Raw genomic sequence first — 19,931 nt, 5'->3', positions numbered from 1 at the left:
CAATTATGTCTGTATAGGCCAATCCTTAGCTTATAAGCAAAAATTGATCTGTTATACATGGTTATGAACCTGTGCGCAACAATATTTAGAATCAGCAACATTGATTCTCCTTAACATCATCTTCAAGCCGACTGCTGCAAAAGTTTGCCACCAAATCCATTTTTTAAGACAGTCAGTCGAGGGTTCCAGACTGGGTAAAAAAAAAAACAAGAAAAAAAACTATACGGCAAAAAAGAATTCTCGCAAACAGCCTAACTAGCTTCAAAAGGCTCGTAGAAAAGGTCTTGTACTAATATACTCAATAGGTTCAAAAACCCGACAGAGAAACTTAACCGCAACCGAAACATCCAAAGAAAAAAATAGCAGACCGATCTCAACGACAGTGACCAATGCATGCCCCCTGACAAGATTTTTAAATGCGACACAAAAACTGAAAATAGGATTTTGGAACATGCGAACACTCGCACAACCTTCCAAGCGGGAACAATTGGAAAAAGAGATGACACGCTACAATATCGAAGTTCTTGCTTTTTCAGAGGTTTGATGGCTTGGAAGTGGTAGACAGAGGTTACCTGGAGGGTCTACAATAATTTACAGTGGGCCTGAAAACGAATGAGAACATGGATTAGCCATTATTCTTTCCCTGAAATCATGGGAAACGAAGGTCTTGGCGCCAGAAATGAAAATGGAGACTGTCTGGTAGACTGTGCACTATCAAATGACCTTATCATCGGTGGCATATTTTTCAAGCATAAAAATATCCACAAATATACATGGACGTCCCCAGATAGAGTGACAAAAAAAAACAGATTGACCATATACTCATAAGCAGAAAATGGCAAACGAGTCTCGAACATGTTCGCTTATTCAGAGGGGCTGATACCAGGTCTGATCTTTCATTTATGACAGCAACAATCAAAATCAAAGCTGAAAATCCCGGAAAAGAAGATATCTGTGCCAAAACCGCAATTTCGCGAAAGAACTTTCACTACACCGCAGTTTAATTATTCGTTCTTCATCTTAGGCTGTCCTTACCCACCCAGATAAACTTTGGTCTTCATTGTTTAAAGAAAGATCTCATGTAACAATTACCTCAATATCTCGAGATAATTGGGTTCAGCATTATAGAAATGAATTTTCGGCTCCTGATATCCGGCTACAAAAAAGTTTCGAAGTGAAACTGGATGATTTCTTCTCGCGTAAGTGAGAAGAAAACAGTTTGGGTGTTATAATTACGAGATGTTCTATCCGTACTGCTATTAGAAAACTAAAAAAAAAGAAATCGCGTAGTTGTGATAGTATATCAATTCAGCACCAGCTGTTTTGAAGCGAGATGTTCCTTGAGCACCTTGTCCTTCTTTTTCAAATGGTTTTTAACCTGGGTATTGTGCCTGATTCTTTTTCACTAGGAATTCTAACACCTGTGCCTAAGAAGGGAAAGCCACTTTGCCAGTGCTCGTCATTCCGACCTGTAACTGTAGCTACAGTTTTTTGTAAGTTATTTGAGGCACTTATTGTCGATGAACTGCGGTCAAAATGCACAGTTCCAGACCATCAATTCGGTTTTCAGCCTAGTCTAGGTTGTGGTCACGCTCTTTCTGCTCTTGTTTCGACCTTGATAGATGCTGAGAAAAGCGTTGAGAGCATAGCTCTCGCTGTGCATGATGTCAGAAGGGCCTTCGATTCACTAATTCATGAGCAGATTATTTTAGATATGGACCTAGTAGGTGTTGACCCATCTATGTTAAACCCTTTATATGATGTGTATCAAAATTTAAAAGCTGAGCTTAAGCTACCGACAACACTAGACCTGACAAGTAACCCGGTGCTTCCCGTTAAAAAAGGTGTAAGGCTATGTGCATTGACATCACCTACCGCATTTAACAACAGCACCGTCAAACCGCAATCTAAGTCAAATCTGACATACATTCTGAGAGGGATTGATCTATCGTTACTAAACTATGCAGACGATGTACTTAATCTGAGCACTTAATCTGAGCTGCCTCCTTCGCGGTTTAGAGGAGAATTTTATCCAGTTTCAAGTAAAATATGGGAAAATAAGCCTTCAGTTTAATGAGGAGAAATCAGATGTGATGTGGTTTAATGCTAAGCAAGGGTCTGCTGTTGATGTTAGGCTGGTTGGTGCTACTGTTCGGCTTGCCGAACACATAGTCTATTTGGGGATCCCTATCGGTTGGTCTATGCTTGAAACGCGTCATCTTTTGCAGAGTCATCTGCAGAAACAGATCTCTTTAGCGTATAGCCGTGTTGTAGTTTATAAGTGTCAGTTTGATTGGCGGATTTCGGCCCATCCGTACAATGCAATGGCAGAACCCCATTATCTGTAAATAAGTCCCTTTTGGAGGATATTCGAAAAGGAAGATAAGAAAGAATTGCAGTCTATATATTATAAATATGCCAAGTACCTCTTACGGCTTCCACCATGAACAAGTAACTGTATTGTGACAAGACGATATGGGATTATCGACCCTAATGAAGCAATCATAGCCCAGATCGCCAGATATAACTCTAATATTGTTATTCATCCTTGTGCGATTATTTTGAGGCAATAGGTTCTGTTTTTTGTAGTTAGATATCCATTTGTTCTTTATTTTTCTTGTGTTTGTGTATTCTTTTGTAGTGTTTTTTTTTTTTGCTTTTTTAATCTTATACTCCATCTGTTTCTTTTGATGGGAAATAAATATATACATACATAGATGATATAATGAAGTTGCTTAACTAGTCCTTGGTTTCAAGAAAAGACCAATGGCTATCGGATGAAACGTGGGACTATATTGAAAAACGCATGCAGGCGAAACTTTTCTTCTTCCTAACTACAGGGAAGATAATTGCGTGTTCAGCAACCTGACATACCAATCTCATGACAAGATGGTGAAAAAGAATGTTAGGAAGGACAAACATAGCCACCTTGAGAAGAAAGCGAAAGAAGCTGCAAGAAGAGGGGACTCGAAGATTGTGTACCTTTTAACTAATGAAATCGTTGGGAAAAGTCAGAGTATGGAAGGTCCTGTACGAATCCCGAATGGGCGTCTTGCAACAGATCCAGAAGATGTGAGCAAAGTGTGGGCAGACCATTTTCAGATGCTTCTAAACCATTCTCCCCCTCTAGAACCACCAACGATTCTTGATATACCGCTACTAAACCCTCCAATCAACATAGACTCAACGGGTACCAAATAGATTTGTATTACGGCAAAACAATGAAAAATGGATGATACCCAGGCGAAGACAGAATCACAGCAGACATGCTTAAGACGACTGTCATTTCTTGCATGACCTTGTGGATCAAATTCTTTGTGTTTTGATCCACAAATTCTTTGTGGATCAAAGGTGAGGAGTATGTTAATTCAACATACTCCTCACCTTTTTCTAAAAGTTTCACCCTCATAAACTTTGCCTTAGTATCAGCAGTAGTATGCATATGATGCCTTTTGATTTGTTCAACATCCTTTCATATTTCCTGAAACTTGGCACTCTAAGCTGTTACTAAGATATTGCTGATACGCCCTGTTGACAACTTGCATGTACATTAGTTTGTTTTGATTTAGTTCAATATTCCTTGATAGTTTTATCTTAATACCCCTAGCTTTAGTAGTAGCAGTGGTAGTAGTAGCTTTAGTAGTAGTAATAGTAGCAGTAGTAACAGTAATAGTAGCAGTAATAGTATGTATGTAGTGCCTTCTGGTTCGTGCAGCATGCTCTGAAAATTTTGTCTTTATCCTCTAAGCCGTTCCTGCAATAATGCTGACACGCCCTTTTAGTACCCTGCACGCACGCAATGGGTTTTTATTTAGTTCAGCATTCCTCGAAAGGTTCACCTTACTACTTTTAGTCTTAGTATTAGTGGTATTAGTAGTAGTAGTAGTAATAATACCAGTAGTAGTAGTAGTACGCACATAATGCCTTTTGGTTAGTTGAACATGCCCCTCTATATGCTCTGAAAGTCTCAACTTAATAATCTAAGCTGTTCATGAGATGTTTCTGATGCACCTTTTTGTTAACCTTTATGCGCTCAGTGTATTTCGACATTCCCTGAAAGTTTCTACTTAAAACCTATACCTTTTTTGGATCTCAGGATGAAATTATACCCGGCCCCTTTCCTGTAACGAATCCGGCTTTGAAACAATGGATAAGTTGTGTAACATACAGTCCTTACCCTTAGGTGTGGGGGGGGAGTGTTGTAATCCCCAAAGCATAGTTATTTGACCCTTCAACTGTGCTGAACAAAATGGTAATCTCCAAATTCTGATCGGATTTTTGGGAGTGGCACGAAAAAGGGTACGAAGGGGGTTGCCCTACAATTAATTTTGACTCTTAAGAAAGGCATTAGAAATTAAATTTTCCAATCTAATCCACCTCGATTTCCACCTCCTAAGATTAAAATGGAAGAAATAGTACATAGAGCCTACTTCGGTCTTTACTTAGGCAGCAGTATTGCGCTACCTATAGTATAGCATTGCCGTGCATAGACGATAATCATTGGAGGGGGCTAGTGAATCTTTTTGTGGGAAAGGGGGGGCATAATTGGGACCAAATTTCTAAAAATTTCATAAGAGGTTCTTGACATGAATTGAAAAAGGAATTTACCCCTACTATCATTACATTTAGAACTGTATGTTTGGATTAAATACGTAATTTGGATGATGAGGGGAGAATATGATGTGATATGGGGAAGATATAATGTAAGGGGAGAATTTAATATGATAAGGAGGAAATATAATATCCGCAGAACTAAATATTTCTAGTGTGAAATAAAATATCACACTCAATATGCTTATCTGCACGATGGTGAAACAGGGAGCTGGGAAATCAATTAATTCTGCCTTTAGGTATTCGGTCGTAAAGTAGGTATTTTCTATGGGGAGAAGTGACTGGGATATTTTTTTCTGCCTTCTTTCCGTGTGTTTAAGCTTATTCAAGTCACCTTTAAAAGACCACTTCACATTCAACAATAAAAATGATTTTATTAGTTCGGGGTATTAATCCTTAGGCTCTAGGCGCTCCTTGTGAATGTACAAAGATAAATATGAATCAGCAAATTCTAAAAAGGGGATTTAGGTGAATTAGCTTTTGGAAGGCGAAAATCTTGGCCGATTCGAATTTTATTTACTTCGTTGGAAGCATTATTTTTTTCACCCCTAGCTGTTGGAGAAAAATGGTAGCTTATGGCAAACGTGGGAGAATAGCATTTAATTGCTTTTTAATTGCCATAAGAAAAGGAGACAACAATTATGCCAGAATAAATCAACACATTCTTTGTTTCAGTTGCTTTTGTGACGAATCAGCTTTCATGAAAGTATTAATGTGTATTTGTTTAAATCCTGAAAGTAGTGAGGCTGTAGTTATGGTATATGAGGCAAAATTTGACATGGGAATGAAGAATGGAAAATTGAGGTATTACTTTTTCACGCGCTATTAACGACTAGCTAATTGGACAAAGGCTTTTTGTGTCTTTAATATTTTATTATTTCAAATAAATTTCCAACCATTTATTTAGACTAGGAAAAGAGGCACGGGGGGATATTTGAAAAATCACGTTAAATATCTTAGAGCCAAAATATACACCTACTCTAGTGTGCCTATTACACGACATTAGGATGACATATTAGTTTTCTAAAACATTAACACCTTTTAATTATTGTAGCCAAGTATCTCTAAAAATTTATAAGAGTTGATATGTCAAACAAATCTAGCTGTCAAGTGAACAACGTATTGTAAAGGTGTAGTGAACACCTTTTTTTGCTTTTAGCTTTCTTGTGAACAGCTTACAGTGTTTCTAACCGAAAAGTCGAATAAAATGAGAAGAATGGAATAATAAAGCCTCGTTTTCTGTGCAGTTATTGATTTTTTTATTGAAACCTTTGACTGATAAATTATTATCTAGGGAGAAAGACTAAGTCACGCTGTTGGATGTGCATTTGCTGTTTGCCTGGAAAGAAAACAAAAAAGAGAAAGAGATTCGTCAGCAACTCCGGTCATTACTAACGATTTGGGGAGTTTCAAAAGATCACAGAGTCTCCGGAGTCCACCTGCTGTCACGGAGAGGATAGATCATCAAGAAAATAAATTGTCAGGTTAGAATACACCTGGTAGTATCTTAAGAACATTACAACTCTTAGGAAAAAAGAAATGATCTCAAAGATTTCTTTGTCGTGGTATCAACGTCTAAATGTTTTTCTTTTTATTATTATTATTATTATTATTTTTGATCTGAAAAGATTCCTGCGAACGCGCCGAGTTTGCCTCTAGGCACTTGGAATTTTCCTAAAATACCATTCATTTGGATTTTGATGGGATTTTTCAGTTGTGAAAAGATATCTTTTTAAAGCTGATTTCAAATATTTACATTTTATGGGGTTTGAGATTTCCCTTCAAAAGAAACTTTCACAATACAAATTTTTTTGGGGATCCTGTTTTTCGTGAGATATTCTCTAATCCCAATTGTTTTTAACTGAGGGACTGAAGCTGATAATAGTTGAGGATCCAGAACGCACAGAATTTTTTTTTTTATTAAGAGACGTTTTTTTTAATTCATAATTTCGAAGTCACCCCAAAAAGCCCTTTCCAATAGACCTACTGAATTTAAACTTCCTTTATCTTTCTTTTATTTGGAATATTCAGCTATAAGGAATAGGAGGCTGGAATTTGTCTATCTTTCTTTTCAGAAAAAATCATTTACATCCTTCTTTTAAGTCATTTTAAAGAAAAGAAACTCAATCCATATCAGGTTACATCTGACATTGTATTTCGTTTATTCTTTTAATAAAACAATATTTTTCGTATCGAAAAAGCAAGCATCAAATGCGTTGAGTTCGGACGTCAAAAAAATAAATGTTTCAAAATAAATAAAAATGCTTGTCTGAGCAGCTATATATTGAGTTTCGATGTCTTAAAGAGCATTCTTTGTTATGAAAAAAGTAGTGTCCCTTAATTTTTTCGCTTCCAAAAACAAGAACATGAAGCTAAGATTGAATTATGTTGCTTAAGTAGACAAGTTTTCTTGGACTGATTTGGAAATTGTAAATTCTCTCCATACAACTTTAAGTAGATTTTCGTTCGTTGAATAAGTTGCAAGTGGTGATTTGCATTCGAAACTGCTGTGCAATTTATCTAAGAGGACAAAGTTGTATGCTCCCAAGAGACAAAGTAGACGTGACGCTGTACCAGAAATATTTAGCATTTACGTAAAACAAAAAAATAAAACAGGAGAACCTGATACACCGATATGATAAACATAACAAGGGCGTTTATAGAAAGAGCAAGCTATTTTCTCAAAATTGAAAGTAAGGTTGGATATATTTTTGTAAAGAAAAGACTTGTTTTTATTCTAGGTGGTTTTGACAACTGCAAAAGAAATCATATTAGTTTTTAAGAAAGCTCGTTCTGTAAATAACTATTGTAGCTCACTTATTTTATATTTTTTTTTTTTACCATTCATAAATAAAGAAATAAATGAGTCTTCAGTCGAAATGAAAGATTTGGCAAACAAAATAAGAAGAAAAAAAAATCATAAATGTGATGTTAATTACTTACCGCGCCTTATCAGACCCACCACTTAACGTACAAAAATAAATTCTTGACCAGCAATGGAACAAGAAGAGGCAAGTCAAGATGAAAACAAAAATAATATTTGTTTAAGAACTCTCCAAGAGGAATGTTTCCATTATTTTCTAAAATTTCAAATTACACATCGAAATTGAAAGTTGACTCGCATCGATTCTATGCAACAACCACACTATTTCGTTGAGAAAATTGGTCAATTACAGGAAAAAGACGCTGGGGAAGGAAACTATATTTTTTAAATACAATGCGCCTTATTTTTTTTGTCTCTGCAGTGGAATTAAATGTGATCTGAAAGTATTCAAGTAAATAAGTGGACAGTAATTTTGGTAAGGATGAACAAAAGCAAAGTAAATAGAACGCATAGCCTCAAGCGACAAAATGTACACGGTGCATAATACCCAAGTTCCTCCCAAGATTCAAGCTTGTAATGTTAATGTACAGCTTCAAGCTTAAATTTGATGCAACTAGCACACCTAGGTGACCGTTAATTTCCACACTTGATATCCCTATCCGCGAAACAGATGGACTTCATCATCTTGATGCATAGAAGCGCCTGTGATGTACGCGAATATATCATAAACTTAATTTTTGGAGTATTTACAGAGTTAGCCTATTTGCCGTAGACCATGCTACTAGCGTATTGAATGCAAGAGTCAAATTATGCCCGACATGGCTTTCATCAATTCCAGAAACAGTATGAGCTGGGTCGTCAGCGAAGATAACCGCTAGCCCAAGATTATCAAATGAATTACTTAAATCATTAATTTAAATTAAAAACAGCAAAGGGCTTAGAATTGAACCTTAGAGTACTCTAACTTTGTTTGACTGATTCAAAGACGTTGATATAACATCACCCGTATCAATACACTGAACTCTATCATTTAAATATGACAATATTATCGATTTAGCCCAACTTGATATACCACACTGATAACTTTTGATTTAAAATTTTGACAAAAACTATCGAACACTTTCCTTATATCCACGAATATAGAAGGCGGAATTTTATTCTTATCCGAGACTTCGTGCAGAAATGGGTTACTGCCAAAATAGCATACTCTGTAGGCCCTTCGCGAAATCCCAATCGGGACTTACTTAAAAAGAACTATTCTTGTCAAGAAATTTACGATTCTAATGTACAAACAACGTTCGGTAAGTTTACGAAAACAGATAGAATAAGTAAATTCGTAGAAGATAGTGCGTTTTGTTTCATTTTTTAGTAAAACTTAATGTTTAAAAAAGAAATATGAAATAAATGTAAACCGTAATTCATCTCTAGCGTTTTAAAACTTCGTAAAAATTTGAAAAAAAAACATAATCCTGTTTAGCTTTCGTACCAGAGTTTCGTACCAGCTTTGGAGTGACGGTATTTCTAGCACTTCCAAAGCCTTTTCGTAGGGGATGTCACGGCAGCCCAAGATGATCGATACTGCTCGCTTCTGAACCGATTCAAGCTCCTGACAAAGATATACTGTTCCAAGTGCTAAGGACGCCCAAACAGGGCGCGAATATTCTAGAATGGGGCGGACATACGTTAGGTATGCATAATTAATACTCTCCATGTTCGCACTGAACCTACGCATACCGTTTAATGTCAATGTACTTTCATTCGGTACTGAAGTTTGGGGCACTGAAAGCTGCATGAATGCAATTTCATTTATCTCTGGTATTTGCACAAGCAGTCTCTCCTAAATTCTAGGGGTGTTCCTAAATTGAATCTCTGATCTCTGTATTTTGCCCAAGTAAATGGGAGCTCTCATCTTTTGCTTCTACGTGGTCAATGCTTATCTTGTTCACACTTTGTCTTAAACTGTTCGTCTGCAAACCAGTGGCTATAAGTAATATAGAAAGCAAGCTGTCTTCTTGATCAGAAATCTTTGGTGATCCATTTTGGATAATCCCTTTCTTAGTAGGAGCGAGATAAATAGGGAAAGGTTTGTTCATTTGAATTTGAGCGAGGTCCTCTTTACATCTCTGCTCGGATTTAAATTGGTTGAGAAGTGAGAAGATGAACGGACAAGCTGAAGTCATTCTTTTCATAAATCGCAATGTCCAAAAGACTGGCTTTTGTGAAAAGCATAAAACAACATATTTTGCAGCGAATAAAATGGCACCTTTTTCAAAGCTGAAAATATGCATTCATTTATTTGTTGAATTTAACAAACTTTTTCAACGAGTAACTTGTCACTGCAAATGAAAAAAATGTCGCTAGATTTATCACATTTATTGAATTAATGAATCATTGAATAAGTTCGGCAGAGAAAAGACAATTTTGTCTATCTTCTTGTCAAAACATTTGTTTTTGGCATAACAAAATTTACTGTAGCTATTTATCAGAAAGTAAGGTCAAGAAAAATGACAATATAAACTGCAATTAATAGTCTTCATTTAATAAATGGAAAGGTTCTGAAACAATAAAGCTCTAATAAGTTAATGAAAGGCTCAGCTCCGTATCGAAGTGGGTCGAGCTAAAAAATAACAGACCATATATAAGCCTAAAATCTAACTATTGCCTTATTCTAAATAGTTTCTATAATTGCTGGTATAGGAAGGAATGGAAGAAGTAAGAATCGATTGCTGGTATTATGTTATCTCTCAAAAGCGCATGGTGTCTTTTCGAGGTCTGGGATGGAGTTGCTTTTAGCAAGCTCAACTAAACAAAGAATTCTGCCAAAATGATTGTAGGACTTGTGTGGTTTTCAAGAGAGCCCCCCTTCCTATTTAGACATAGCATCTAGACTGAAAGTTAAATTATTGAAATACGAATAACTGTTGTGTTCCGGGTATTAAAGGAAATTGGCGAATCGGATTATTCCACCTAGTCAGGGTATTAAATTAACACTAACAGTAGAAACTTGTATACTTGCTAAAGCGTTTACAGTAGAAATAGATCATTTTAAGCAATCCTAAAATATATTTTTTTAGATCCTCCTCCAATGTCGAAGAATGTAGTAAACCCTCATGCAATTGCAAGACCTCATGCTGCACCACACCTTTTAGCAAGACAAGGATCAATACGAGGGGTAGCTCTTCCAACTCAGGTAAGCTAATTATCTTAGAGTAGATATCCTTAAGTGGCCTAAATAATGTCTATCCAAAACGATGATCTATCTCCAGGTGTTCATTATAACGTACTTAGCTGATGTTCTTAGTGTACTTAGTTCAGTGTTTTCTCATTATAGCCCTAGAAACCGGGATTGAACCACACTTTTCATACAGCCTGCTGCTTGAAATACGGTCAGTCAACCGGTTACCCAGGACAACCCATAGACAATTTCTCTGGAAAACATCTAGCAAATCTTCATCCGCTTTTCGGAGCGCCAATGCTTCAGAACCATATTTGACCACTGTCTTCAATATTCAATATTCTATTCTCTTCCATTATTCTAGTCTTGGTTTGCTTATCTTCCTATTCTTCTAAACTTTTTTAACTGTGAAAAAACGCCCTGAACCTTGGCTTTTCTACTCTTAATATATTCACTGCTCCCATCGTTTTTATTGATAGTTCTACCAAGATAATACTTCCAAAGTTTTTGTATGAAAAACCCGTTGAAATCGTTGAAAAAGAAAAACTTTAAATTTTCTAAGCACTATTAAATCATTATCAAAGAAAAAGTGTTAGTAGTGTTGTCTCAAAATCTTCTATTTCACAGGTGTTATAAACCTTAACCTAAGCCTCGTTCGATTTGAGAAAATTGTCGACACAACAATTCAGCCGCTTAATTCAAATATGTGTTAAAATGACTGGTCTTCGATTTATCTCTGTTTATAGTGTTGCCAATGAAGGATAATAATATGCCTTGGTTCTTTTTACTGTCAACATAGAATTGTTACATTCTGACAAAAGCTTGAAAATTTGAATAGAAATTAGCCAATATATTGAATGGCCGTCGCAATAGAAATATTTTGCATAGCCATAAGTGCTCTAGACTATCATAAATATGTTTCAGTATAAATGATTCGAATAACTTATTCGAGATGAAGAACTCGAAATAAAACTAACTTGAAAGATTTGATGAACTTTCTCATTAGACTAGATTGCGGAAGCGAGTTTTTTCTCGATTTTTCTTATTTTATTTCAGGACTAAAACTATGCATGGGAAGAGGTAATTTGAAGAAATGTCAGTTACAAACTCTAGCTTAAGTGGTGGCTATGTGGCAATGTACTGGAGATCCTCGAAAAGAAACATAAGTTTACCTATAAAAAATGAGAAGCAAAATAGAAGGCATTCTTTTTATATTTCTAATTTTTCCTGGTAATTCTGGGAAGAAACTCTTTTAAACAAAGTAGCTGAATTTGGTTGAATATGTAGAGTTATTGCTGTTTATGTTTTTTATGACTTCTTGGTGAACTTTTTAGCTTATGCAATTTTTTAGTTAGTAATTTTTTTGACAATTTTTAGCTTAGTAATCTGTGTTTTGTATCCTCTGTTTGGTCAAAATTGTGGAGCTGATTCATTTTTTCTTCTATCTGGTGTTAGAAAATTGTATTTATCAGAAATCTCAACTACTGCATACATAGTTCTGTTCGAAACCATTTTGGGTCCCAACTTATCCCATCTTAAGTGTCAACAGTAGCTCCAATATCAATTGATGGAGAAGTAAGATACGAATGATGTTGATAGTCAAGTCTGCTTAAATTGAAACTCCCTCTTTATATCTATTTTGTTAAGGTTAATGTTAGAAAAAGAAGTTTCTATCATTTATTTGATAAAAGACTGGCGAAAATCTATATAAGATAAATTTGTGTTGCATTTTTGCAGAATATTAATTTCTGCATGTAATCGTTAATATTTTTAGCAATATTCATAGGCGTACGAAGCGCAGGGGGGGGGGGAGGTGCTCTCTCGCTTTCGGTCTAGACTGAGGTTATTCTACTTTCCCTTTGGATAAACAAAAAGATGTAGTGTCCCTAGAAAGGTGCTGCCTTTAATTGTTTAAAGGTCTTTGTATAATTATCATAAGAATAATCCTGCATTATATTTAACTATTATCATAAGTAGTGTATTTGGCATTTTTGACTGTTGTAAGATTATTGGCCAATATGAGCCATGATAATCCTGTAATAAAACGTAAAAGAACATCCAGAGCTCCTTATGATTGTTCCAACTCTTGGACTACACCTTAAGCAAGTTGAGGAGGGGCTGTTCAGTGAGTGTTAAAATTTGCAGATGGCTGTGGAAACACTGGCGGATCCAGGGGGGCCGGGGACTTGAAAAAAAACTGCTGATCAACCGTTTTGCAGTAAACTTACTGAATCCTCTGAGGATTACTTTTAAGTTACATTTTGAATCTTTACTCCGACTCACTCATCTCGTAACTGAATACCTAATTTGGGTGTGAAAAACAGACCTGTCTTGAAAGTATCTTGAAATATCACTCAATATAAACTCTGAACTTTAAAGATAGTTGCATCATTTGTATCGGAGTTTTCACCGAATTGACAATGAGCGTAGACATACAGTACGTTTGTTGCAAAAAAGTTAACTTTCAACTTTCAGATTTCGCCCTTCAAGCGTCAGATGTCTCTTCGAGTCAGTGAATTGCCGTCGACTGTTGAACGACAGCTTCGCTCTATGTCTCTGGATGCTCCTGAATTCAAATCACCCTTGACTACACCAGAAAACCCTGGTAAGTCTGTCACAAGTAGTCAAAGCCGTATCCAGGGGGTGGGGTGGGGGGGGGGGTGAATGTTTAGGGGTTTGGACCCCCCCCCCCCCCTCCGAAATGTTTGTCTGACTCACAAAAACGTAAAAAATGGATATAAACAAATTATTTATATGTTTTTAGGGGGTCTTTTTGTGTACCCTCCCCCCTCAAAAAAAATTCTGGATACGGCCCTGCAAGTAGTAAAGAGATAAATGAAAGCAAAGATAATCTTGCCTATTTATTGTTATTCCTAAAAGCAAAGGAATATGTATCATAATTTTATAATTTGACATGAGAGTGAAACATGAGATTTTCGAGGTTTTTTAGGGAAACACGGATTGTCGTTATTCTGAATTCAACTTGTCCAACTAGAAATTTTTCATACACGTGTCTAGTAGTTGTTGTATTCATTCTTTCATTAATGTTTCATGCGAATATGTATTTCATGTGATCATCGAATTATGATGATATTAATTATAAATATTTCGAATTCAACTAGTTCACCTAAACACAGCTTAAACACTGCTAGTTCAGAACACAACTTATTAATGGGTCCTTGCGAACTGAATGGTTTCATCCCTATACATTATAGGCAGCGCAATACCACTGCCTAAGTAAAGAGTCTTCGCACTTTTTTTTCTTTTTTTTTAGACCAGGGCACTTCGTATCGAAAGATTTGTCGTGGAAACTTTGAAATGGGTTCATTCGATTGGAAACTTAAAGGGCTAGTGCCCTTTTTAATAGCCGAAAGTGATTGGAGGGCAACTAAACTCTTATGACGCCTACCATTTCGCCAAACACTTCCAATCAAAATTTTGAGATAGCCATTTTGTTCGACGTAGTTGAAAAGTTTGGAAATTATTTATTTAAGGGTGACACACACACCCCTTACAGCCCTAGGGCAAGGGTTGTAAGTTATGCCCTGGGGCATGTAAGGTTTATACAGAAAGGGTGATTGTATAAACTTTGAAGGGGCCTTATTGGATTACAAATCAGAAGTTTTAGTGCCTTTTTTGAGATTCAGAGTGATGGGAGGAAGGATATCCCCACTCCCCCAACACATCCTATTTTCCCGGAATGCTTTGATAGAAACTTTGAGGTGGCTATTTGTTGTGGTAGAAACTTCAAAAAATTCTCATTCGATTGAAAATTGAAAAGGCTAGTGCCCTTTTTAATAGTCGAAAGTGATTGGAAGGCAACTAACCCCCCTTCACGCCCACCATTTTCCCAAACACATCCAATCAGAAGTTTGATATAGCGATTTTGTTCAACGTAATTGAAAGGTTCAGAAAATTTTCCTGATTTTTGTAAAAAGAGGGAAACATCCCCCAAAAGTAGCAGAATTTTAAAGGAAATCACACCATCAGATTCAACGTATCAGAGAACCTTACTGTACAGGTTTCAAGCGTCTATCTGCAAAATATGTGGAATTTTGTGATTTTTTTGCCAGAACAACGATCACGGATGCGTGTTTATTTTATTTTTTTCCTTCTTCTTTTTCTTTCCCAGGGTGATCTTAGTGACCCAGTGGTCCTAGAATATTGTGAGAGGGCTCATTCAAACGGAAATTAAAATCGTCCGATAAAAATTTTGAGATAACCTTTTTGTTCAGCATATTTAAAAGGACGAATAATATGCCTTTAGTGATATCATGACTATCCCACAGCCCCTGGGGAAAGGTTTTTATGGCACTTGGTATTAACCAACGTTAATTCGGAAAAAATAGAAAAAAATGAAGTTTTTTTTACTTACAAACGGTTGATCAGATCTTAATGAAATTTGATGTTTGGAAGGATATCGTGTCTCAGAGCTATTATTTTAAATTCTGACCGGATCTGGTGACATTGGTGGGGGGGAGTTGGGAAGGGGAAACCTAAAATCTTGGAAAACACCAGGAGTGAAGGGATCGGGATGAAACTTGGTGGGAAAAATAAGCACAAGTCCTAGATACATGATTGACCTAACCGGAACGGATCTGCTCTCTTTGGGGTAGTTGAGGGTGGGGGTTAATTCTGAAAAATTAGAAAAAATAAAGTATTTTTAACTTACGAACGGGTGATCGGATCTCAATTAAATTTGATATTTAGAAGGATATCGTGTCTCAAAGCTCTCATTTTAAATTCCGACCGGATCTGGTGACTTTGGGGGGGGGGGAACCTAAAATCATGGAAAACCCTTAGATCGGAGGGATCGGGATGAGACTTGGTGGGAAAAATAAGCAGAAGTCTTAGATACGTGATGGACATAATTGGAACGGATCCCGTCTATTGGGGGGGGGAGGTTTAATTCTGAAAAATTAGAAAAAATGACGTATTTTTAACTTACGAAGGAGTGGTCGGATCTTCATGAAACTTCGTATTTAAAAGGAATTCGTAACTCAGATCTCTTATTTTAAATCTCAACTGGATCCAGCGTCTTTGGGGGGGGGGCGGAAATCTTAGAAAATACTTAAAGAGGAGAGATCGGGATGAAACTGGATGGGAAGAATAAAAACCTGTCTAAGATACGTGACTGACATAACCGGACCGGATCTGCTCTCTTTGGTGGAGTTGGGGGGAGGGTAATTCGGAAAAATGAGGTATTTGCAACTTACGAACGGGTCACCAGATCTTAATGAAATTTGATATTTAGAAGGATCTTATTCTTTAAAGCTCTAATTTTAAATTCCGCCTAGCTCCTGTGACATTGGGGGGAGTTGGAGGGGGAAATTGGAATTCTTGGAAAACGTGAAAATGGGTTTATTTTTATCTTACGAATAGGTGATCGGATCTTAATGAAACTTGATATATATATAGAAGGATCTTATGTCTCAGATGCTCCATTTTCGACTCGAATTGGATCCGGGGACATAGGGGGTTGGAGGGGGGAAACAGAAATCTTGGAAAACGCTTAGAGTGGAGAGATCGGGATGAAACTTGATGGGAAGAATAATCACAAGTTCTAGATACGTGATTGACATAATTGGGATGGATTTGTTCTGTTTGGAGGAGCTGGGGGGTGTTAATTTGGAAAAATTAGAAAAATTGAGGTATTTTTAACTTAAGTACGGGTGACCGGATCTTAATGAAATTTGATGTTTAGAAGGAATTCATGTCTCAGAGATCTTACTTCAAATCCCGACCAGATCTGTTGACATTGGGGGGAGGTGGAGGGCGAAGTCTTGGAAAACGCTTGGAGTGGAGGAATCGGGATGAAGCTTGGTGGATAGAATAAGCAAATGTCATTGATACGTGATTGACGTAACTGTACTGGATTCGCTCGGAGTTGGGGGGAGGGGTTCAGTGATTTGGCGAGTTTGGTGCTTCTGGACGTGCTAGGACGATGAAAATTGGTGGGTGTGTCAGGGAGCTGCACAAATTGACCTGATAAAGTCGTTTTCCCAAATTTGACCTGGGGGGCTAAAGAGAGAGGAAAAATTAGAAAAAATGAGGTATTTATAACTTATTAGTGGGTGATCGGATCTTAATGAATTTTGATATTTAGAAGGACATCGTGACTCACAGCTCTTATTTTAAATCCTGACCGGCATTAAGCCTCTGATTTTCCTTTTAAATCAATCTATTGATTTTTAGAATTTTTTAGAGCTCATACCATATGAGCTCTTGGCTCTTAGCTCTTCTTGCCTCGTCACAAGTACCATATGAGCTCTTAGCTCTTGTTAAGTTACAAAATTTGCCCATTGTTTACGTATAGTATATGTTATTTGGAAGTATGTATACAATTCTTCGAGGGGGGGATATTTACTGGTGGTATTTTCCACGGGGATGAATTTTCATGGGGAGGGAAGTTTCCAAGAGGTTTAATTTGTCAGTGGAAATTTTACGCTGGACAATTTGCCTGAATTCCTATTCGAAATTCTTCGTGTTTTTTTTCATTCTCATTGCCGGCTCAATTTTACGTGTGGAGATCTTAAGGTTAATTGTCTGGAGTAAATTTTTACCAGGATTGAATTGTCTAGAGAATAAATCCTTGGGGAGGAGGAACTTTTTTCCAGGAGGAGTAGCCAGATTTCCTGGAATTATTTAAAAAACGATCAGAAACTAAATAAATAAAAAATCAACTGAAAGTAAGGAGCAACATTAAAACTGAAAACGAGCAGAAATTATTGCGTATGCGAGGGGGTTTACTCCCCCAAAACACCTCGCTTTTTCGCTAAAGTTTGAATTCTGTCCCAATTCTATTAGAACGACTCTTGAAATACTATGTTCATTTAATTAGAACAATAAGAAGCCTTTTTTAAAGTATTAAAGAATTTTAGCGTAAAGAACGAGGCGTTTTGGAGGTGTAACCCCCACCCCGTCTCATATACGTTATAATTTATGTTCGTTTTAAGCTTTAATGTTGCTCCTTACTTTCAGTTGAATTTTTTTTTTTTTTAATTAGATTTTCATAAAGATGTGCCTTAACAACAAGGATTCATACACCAGTTTTTCAAAATTGAAAATTTAGCATAAAATTGCAGAAAAGGAACACTAACCTAACAGAATTTCGAAAGCTGACTTTCTATCCCCTTGTATGTCCAGTGGTTTAAATTTAACTTCTAGTTGGAATAAGGCTTAGTGATTGTACCTATCATGAAAATTTCCTTATTGTAAAATAGATGGTTAAATTATAAATATAGTTCGTTGGTTCCAATAACAATTTTTTTTTTGCTGTTTCTCGTTTCCTCTCAGTTACTTACATTAATTTTTTTTGCTGTTCACATTTAGTGAACAATGTATTTGTTCTTAAAATCTAAATTTGTGTGGTGAGGAATCGGAATCGAATAAAGTTTTATATTGTACTCTACTATAGAGTAGTTTTAATCTTGCCTAATTATAAGGTATTTTATCAAATTCATTTCGTTGTAATTTTAAGTCGTTCTCTAAGTGATTTATTACTTTTTTGTTGCTTTTTTCAGTAATAACACCATTATTTTTTTTTAATTTGTAGGATATAAAAGAACTAGAAAATACCAAAAATATACTTTTTTTATCCAAAGCATGGTAAAAAAAAAAAAAATTAATCTAAAGAAGAATAACACAAACATAATAGTTCTAGTGTTTAGTTACACACCCACACAGGGAGGCTTGAAATTGGTTTGAAGGACTTCTATGTATTCAGTGATAGTCCATTTTCCCAGTGAATGACAATTTTATAAAAGAAAGTAATAATAATAATAAAAAAGACACACAGAGTAAAAATTGTCAGTTTGAAATATTTTTATCTGTTTAGAAATTCCGGCAGCACCTCCTCGTTTGAACCGAGAGCGACAATCATTCCTACAAAGAGATGGAACGAAGCAAAGTAAGTTGCCTTATCATTCCAATGGGTCATATAACCAGTGATTGACTCGAAAAATTTTTGGTGGTGGTCTATGAATAGGTCTATAACGTTTGCTTATTAATTAGGGGGAGGGTATGGGACTACCACTAAGCAAGTCTAGGATCATAATGAAATGAGTCCTCATAAGATCACTAAACAAGGGGAATATAATTAATATTTATGTAAAATTGATGATTTTTATCATGTCTAAGAGATAAACAAGTTTATAGTTGCTTTTCTCGGCTATCCAAAATCAAAACATATTGGGTTTTGTTTGTAACTGTTTAATCTGGATACTTTAACTATGAGAAATTAACTTAAAAATTGCAAAGCTGAAACTTAAACAAACACAAATTATTCTTTAGAAAATGCGCAAGATATATCTGAAGAACAATCACACAAGCTGACTTGCGGTACTTTGTCTGCTGAATTCTAAAAACTAGCGCTTTACTGAAAGCACAAACCGACCTAAAATAAAAAGTATATCTATTAGAATCATGAAATTTCGTAAGTAGACTACGGAAATTAAAGACCAATTTATAAGGCTCTATATCGACCATGATGTTGATGTCTTTTAGCATACAAGCTGTAAAAAAAAAATTTAAGCAAGCTCAGTTTTTAGTAAAGTGCTATTTTTAGAATTCTAAAGATATTGAAGGACATAAGGATTCATTTATTCGAACGATTTTTTCGATATATCTTGCGTAATTTATGAAGCCATAGTTTGTGCTCGTTCCAAGTGTCAACTTTGCTCTTTTTTCCTCAAGAAGAAATTATTTTAAGTTCACTTTTGCGTTTTTATTTCTCTTTAAAAATGCACAATGAACTTGCAAAAAGATCGTTGATTAATTTTGGCTCTGAAACTAAACAAGTCAATATGACTTTTTGTAAAAACAAGAGCCAAGAGTTTATATGGCACCTGTGACGAGGTCGGAAGAGTCAAGAGCTCATATGGTATGAGCTCTAGCAAAATTCTAAGAATCTATCGATTGATTTAAAAGAAAAATCAGAGGCTTAATGCCGGTCGGGATTTAAAATAAGAGCTCTTAGACACAAGGTCCTTCTAAATATCAAAATTCTACAAGATCCGATCATCCACTCGCAAGTTAAAATACCTCATTTGTCCTCTCCTTCCAGCTCCCCAGATGGTCGAATCGGGTAAAACAACTTTATCAAGTCAATTTGTGCAGGTCCCTGACACGCCTACCAATTTTCATCGTCCTAGCACATCCAGAAGCACTAAACTTGCCAAAGCACTGGACCCCGAGTTTCATCCCGATCTCTCCACACTAAGCGTTTTCCATGATTTCTGGTTTCCCCTCCAACCCCCCCCAATGTTACCGAATCTGGTCTGGTTTAACATAAGAGCTCTGAAGCACAAGATCCTTCTAAAA

General features: G+C 36.2%; 1 protein-coding gene across 3 annotated transcripts in view; it reads left to right on the top strand.

Moving 5' to 3' along the window:
* Positions 1–19,931, top strand: part of LOC136029217 (protein numb-like) — a 61,514-nt gene that overhangs the window by 24,855 nt on the left and 16,728 nt on the right. For 2 of the 3 annotated variants that reach the window (XM_065707421.1, XM_065707420.1), the window contains exons 5-8: positions 5,906–6,095; positions 10,510–10,625; positions 13,086–13,215; positions 18,448–18,519. In XM_065707421.1, the coding sequence (XP_065563493.1) occupies positions 5,906–6,095; positions 10,510–10,625; positions 13,086–13,215; positions 18,448–18,519 (508 nt within the window). The remainder of the gene's footprint in view (positions 1–5,905; positions 6,096–10,509; positions 10,626–13,085; positions 13,216–18,447; positions 18,520–19,931) is intronic. The other variant, XM_065707422.1, reaches the window with a different exon arrangement.

The sequence above is a fragment of the Artemia franciscana genome, chromosome 7 (genome assembly GCF_032884065.1).
Source record: "Artemia franciscana chromosome 7, ASM3288406v1, whole genome shotgun sequence".
In the NCBI taxonomy this organism is placed as follows: Eukaryota; Metazoa; Arthropoda; class Branchiopoda; order Anostraca; family Artemiidae; genus Artemia; species Artemia franciscana.
Note: the sequence above shows the minus strand (reverse complement) of the source record. Positions and strands in the feature narration are given on the sequence as shown.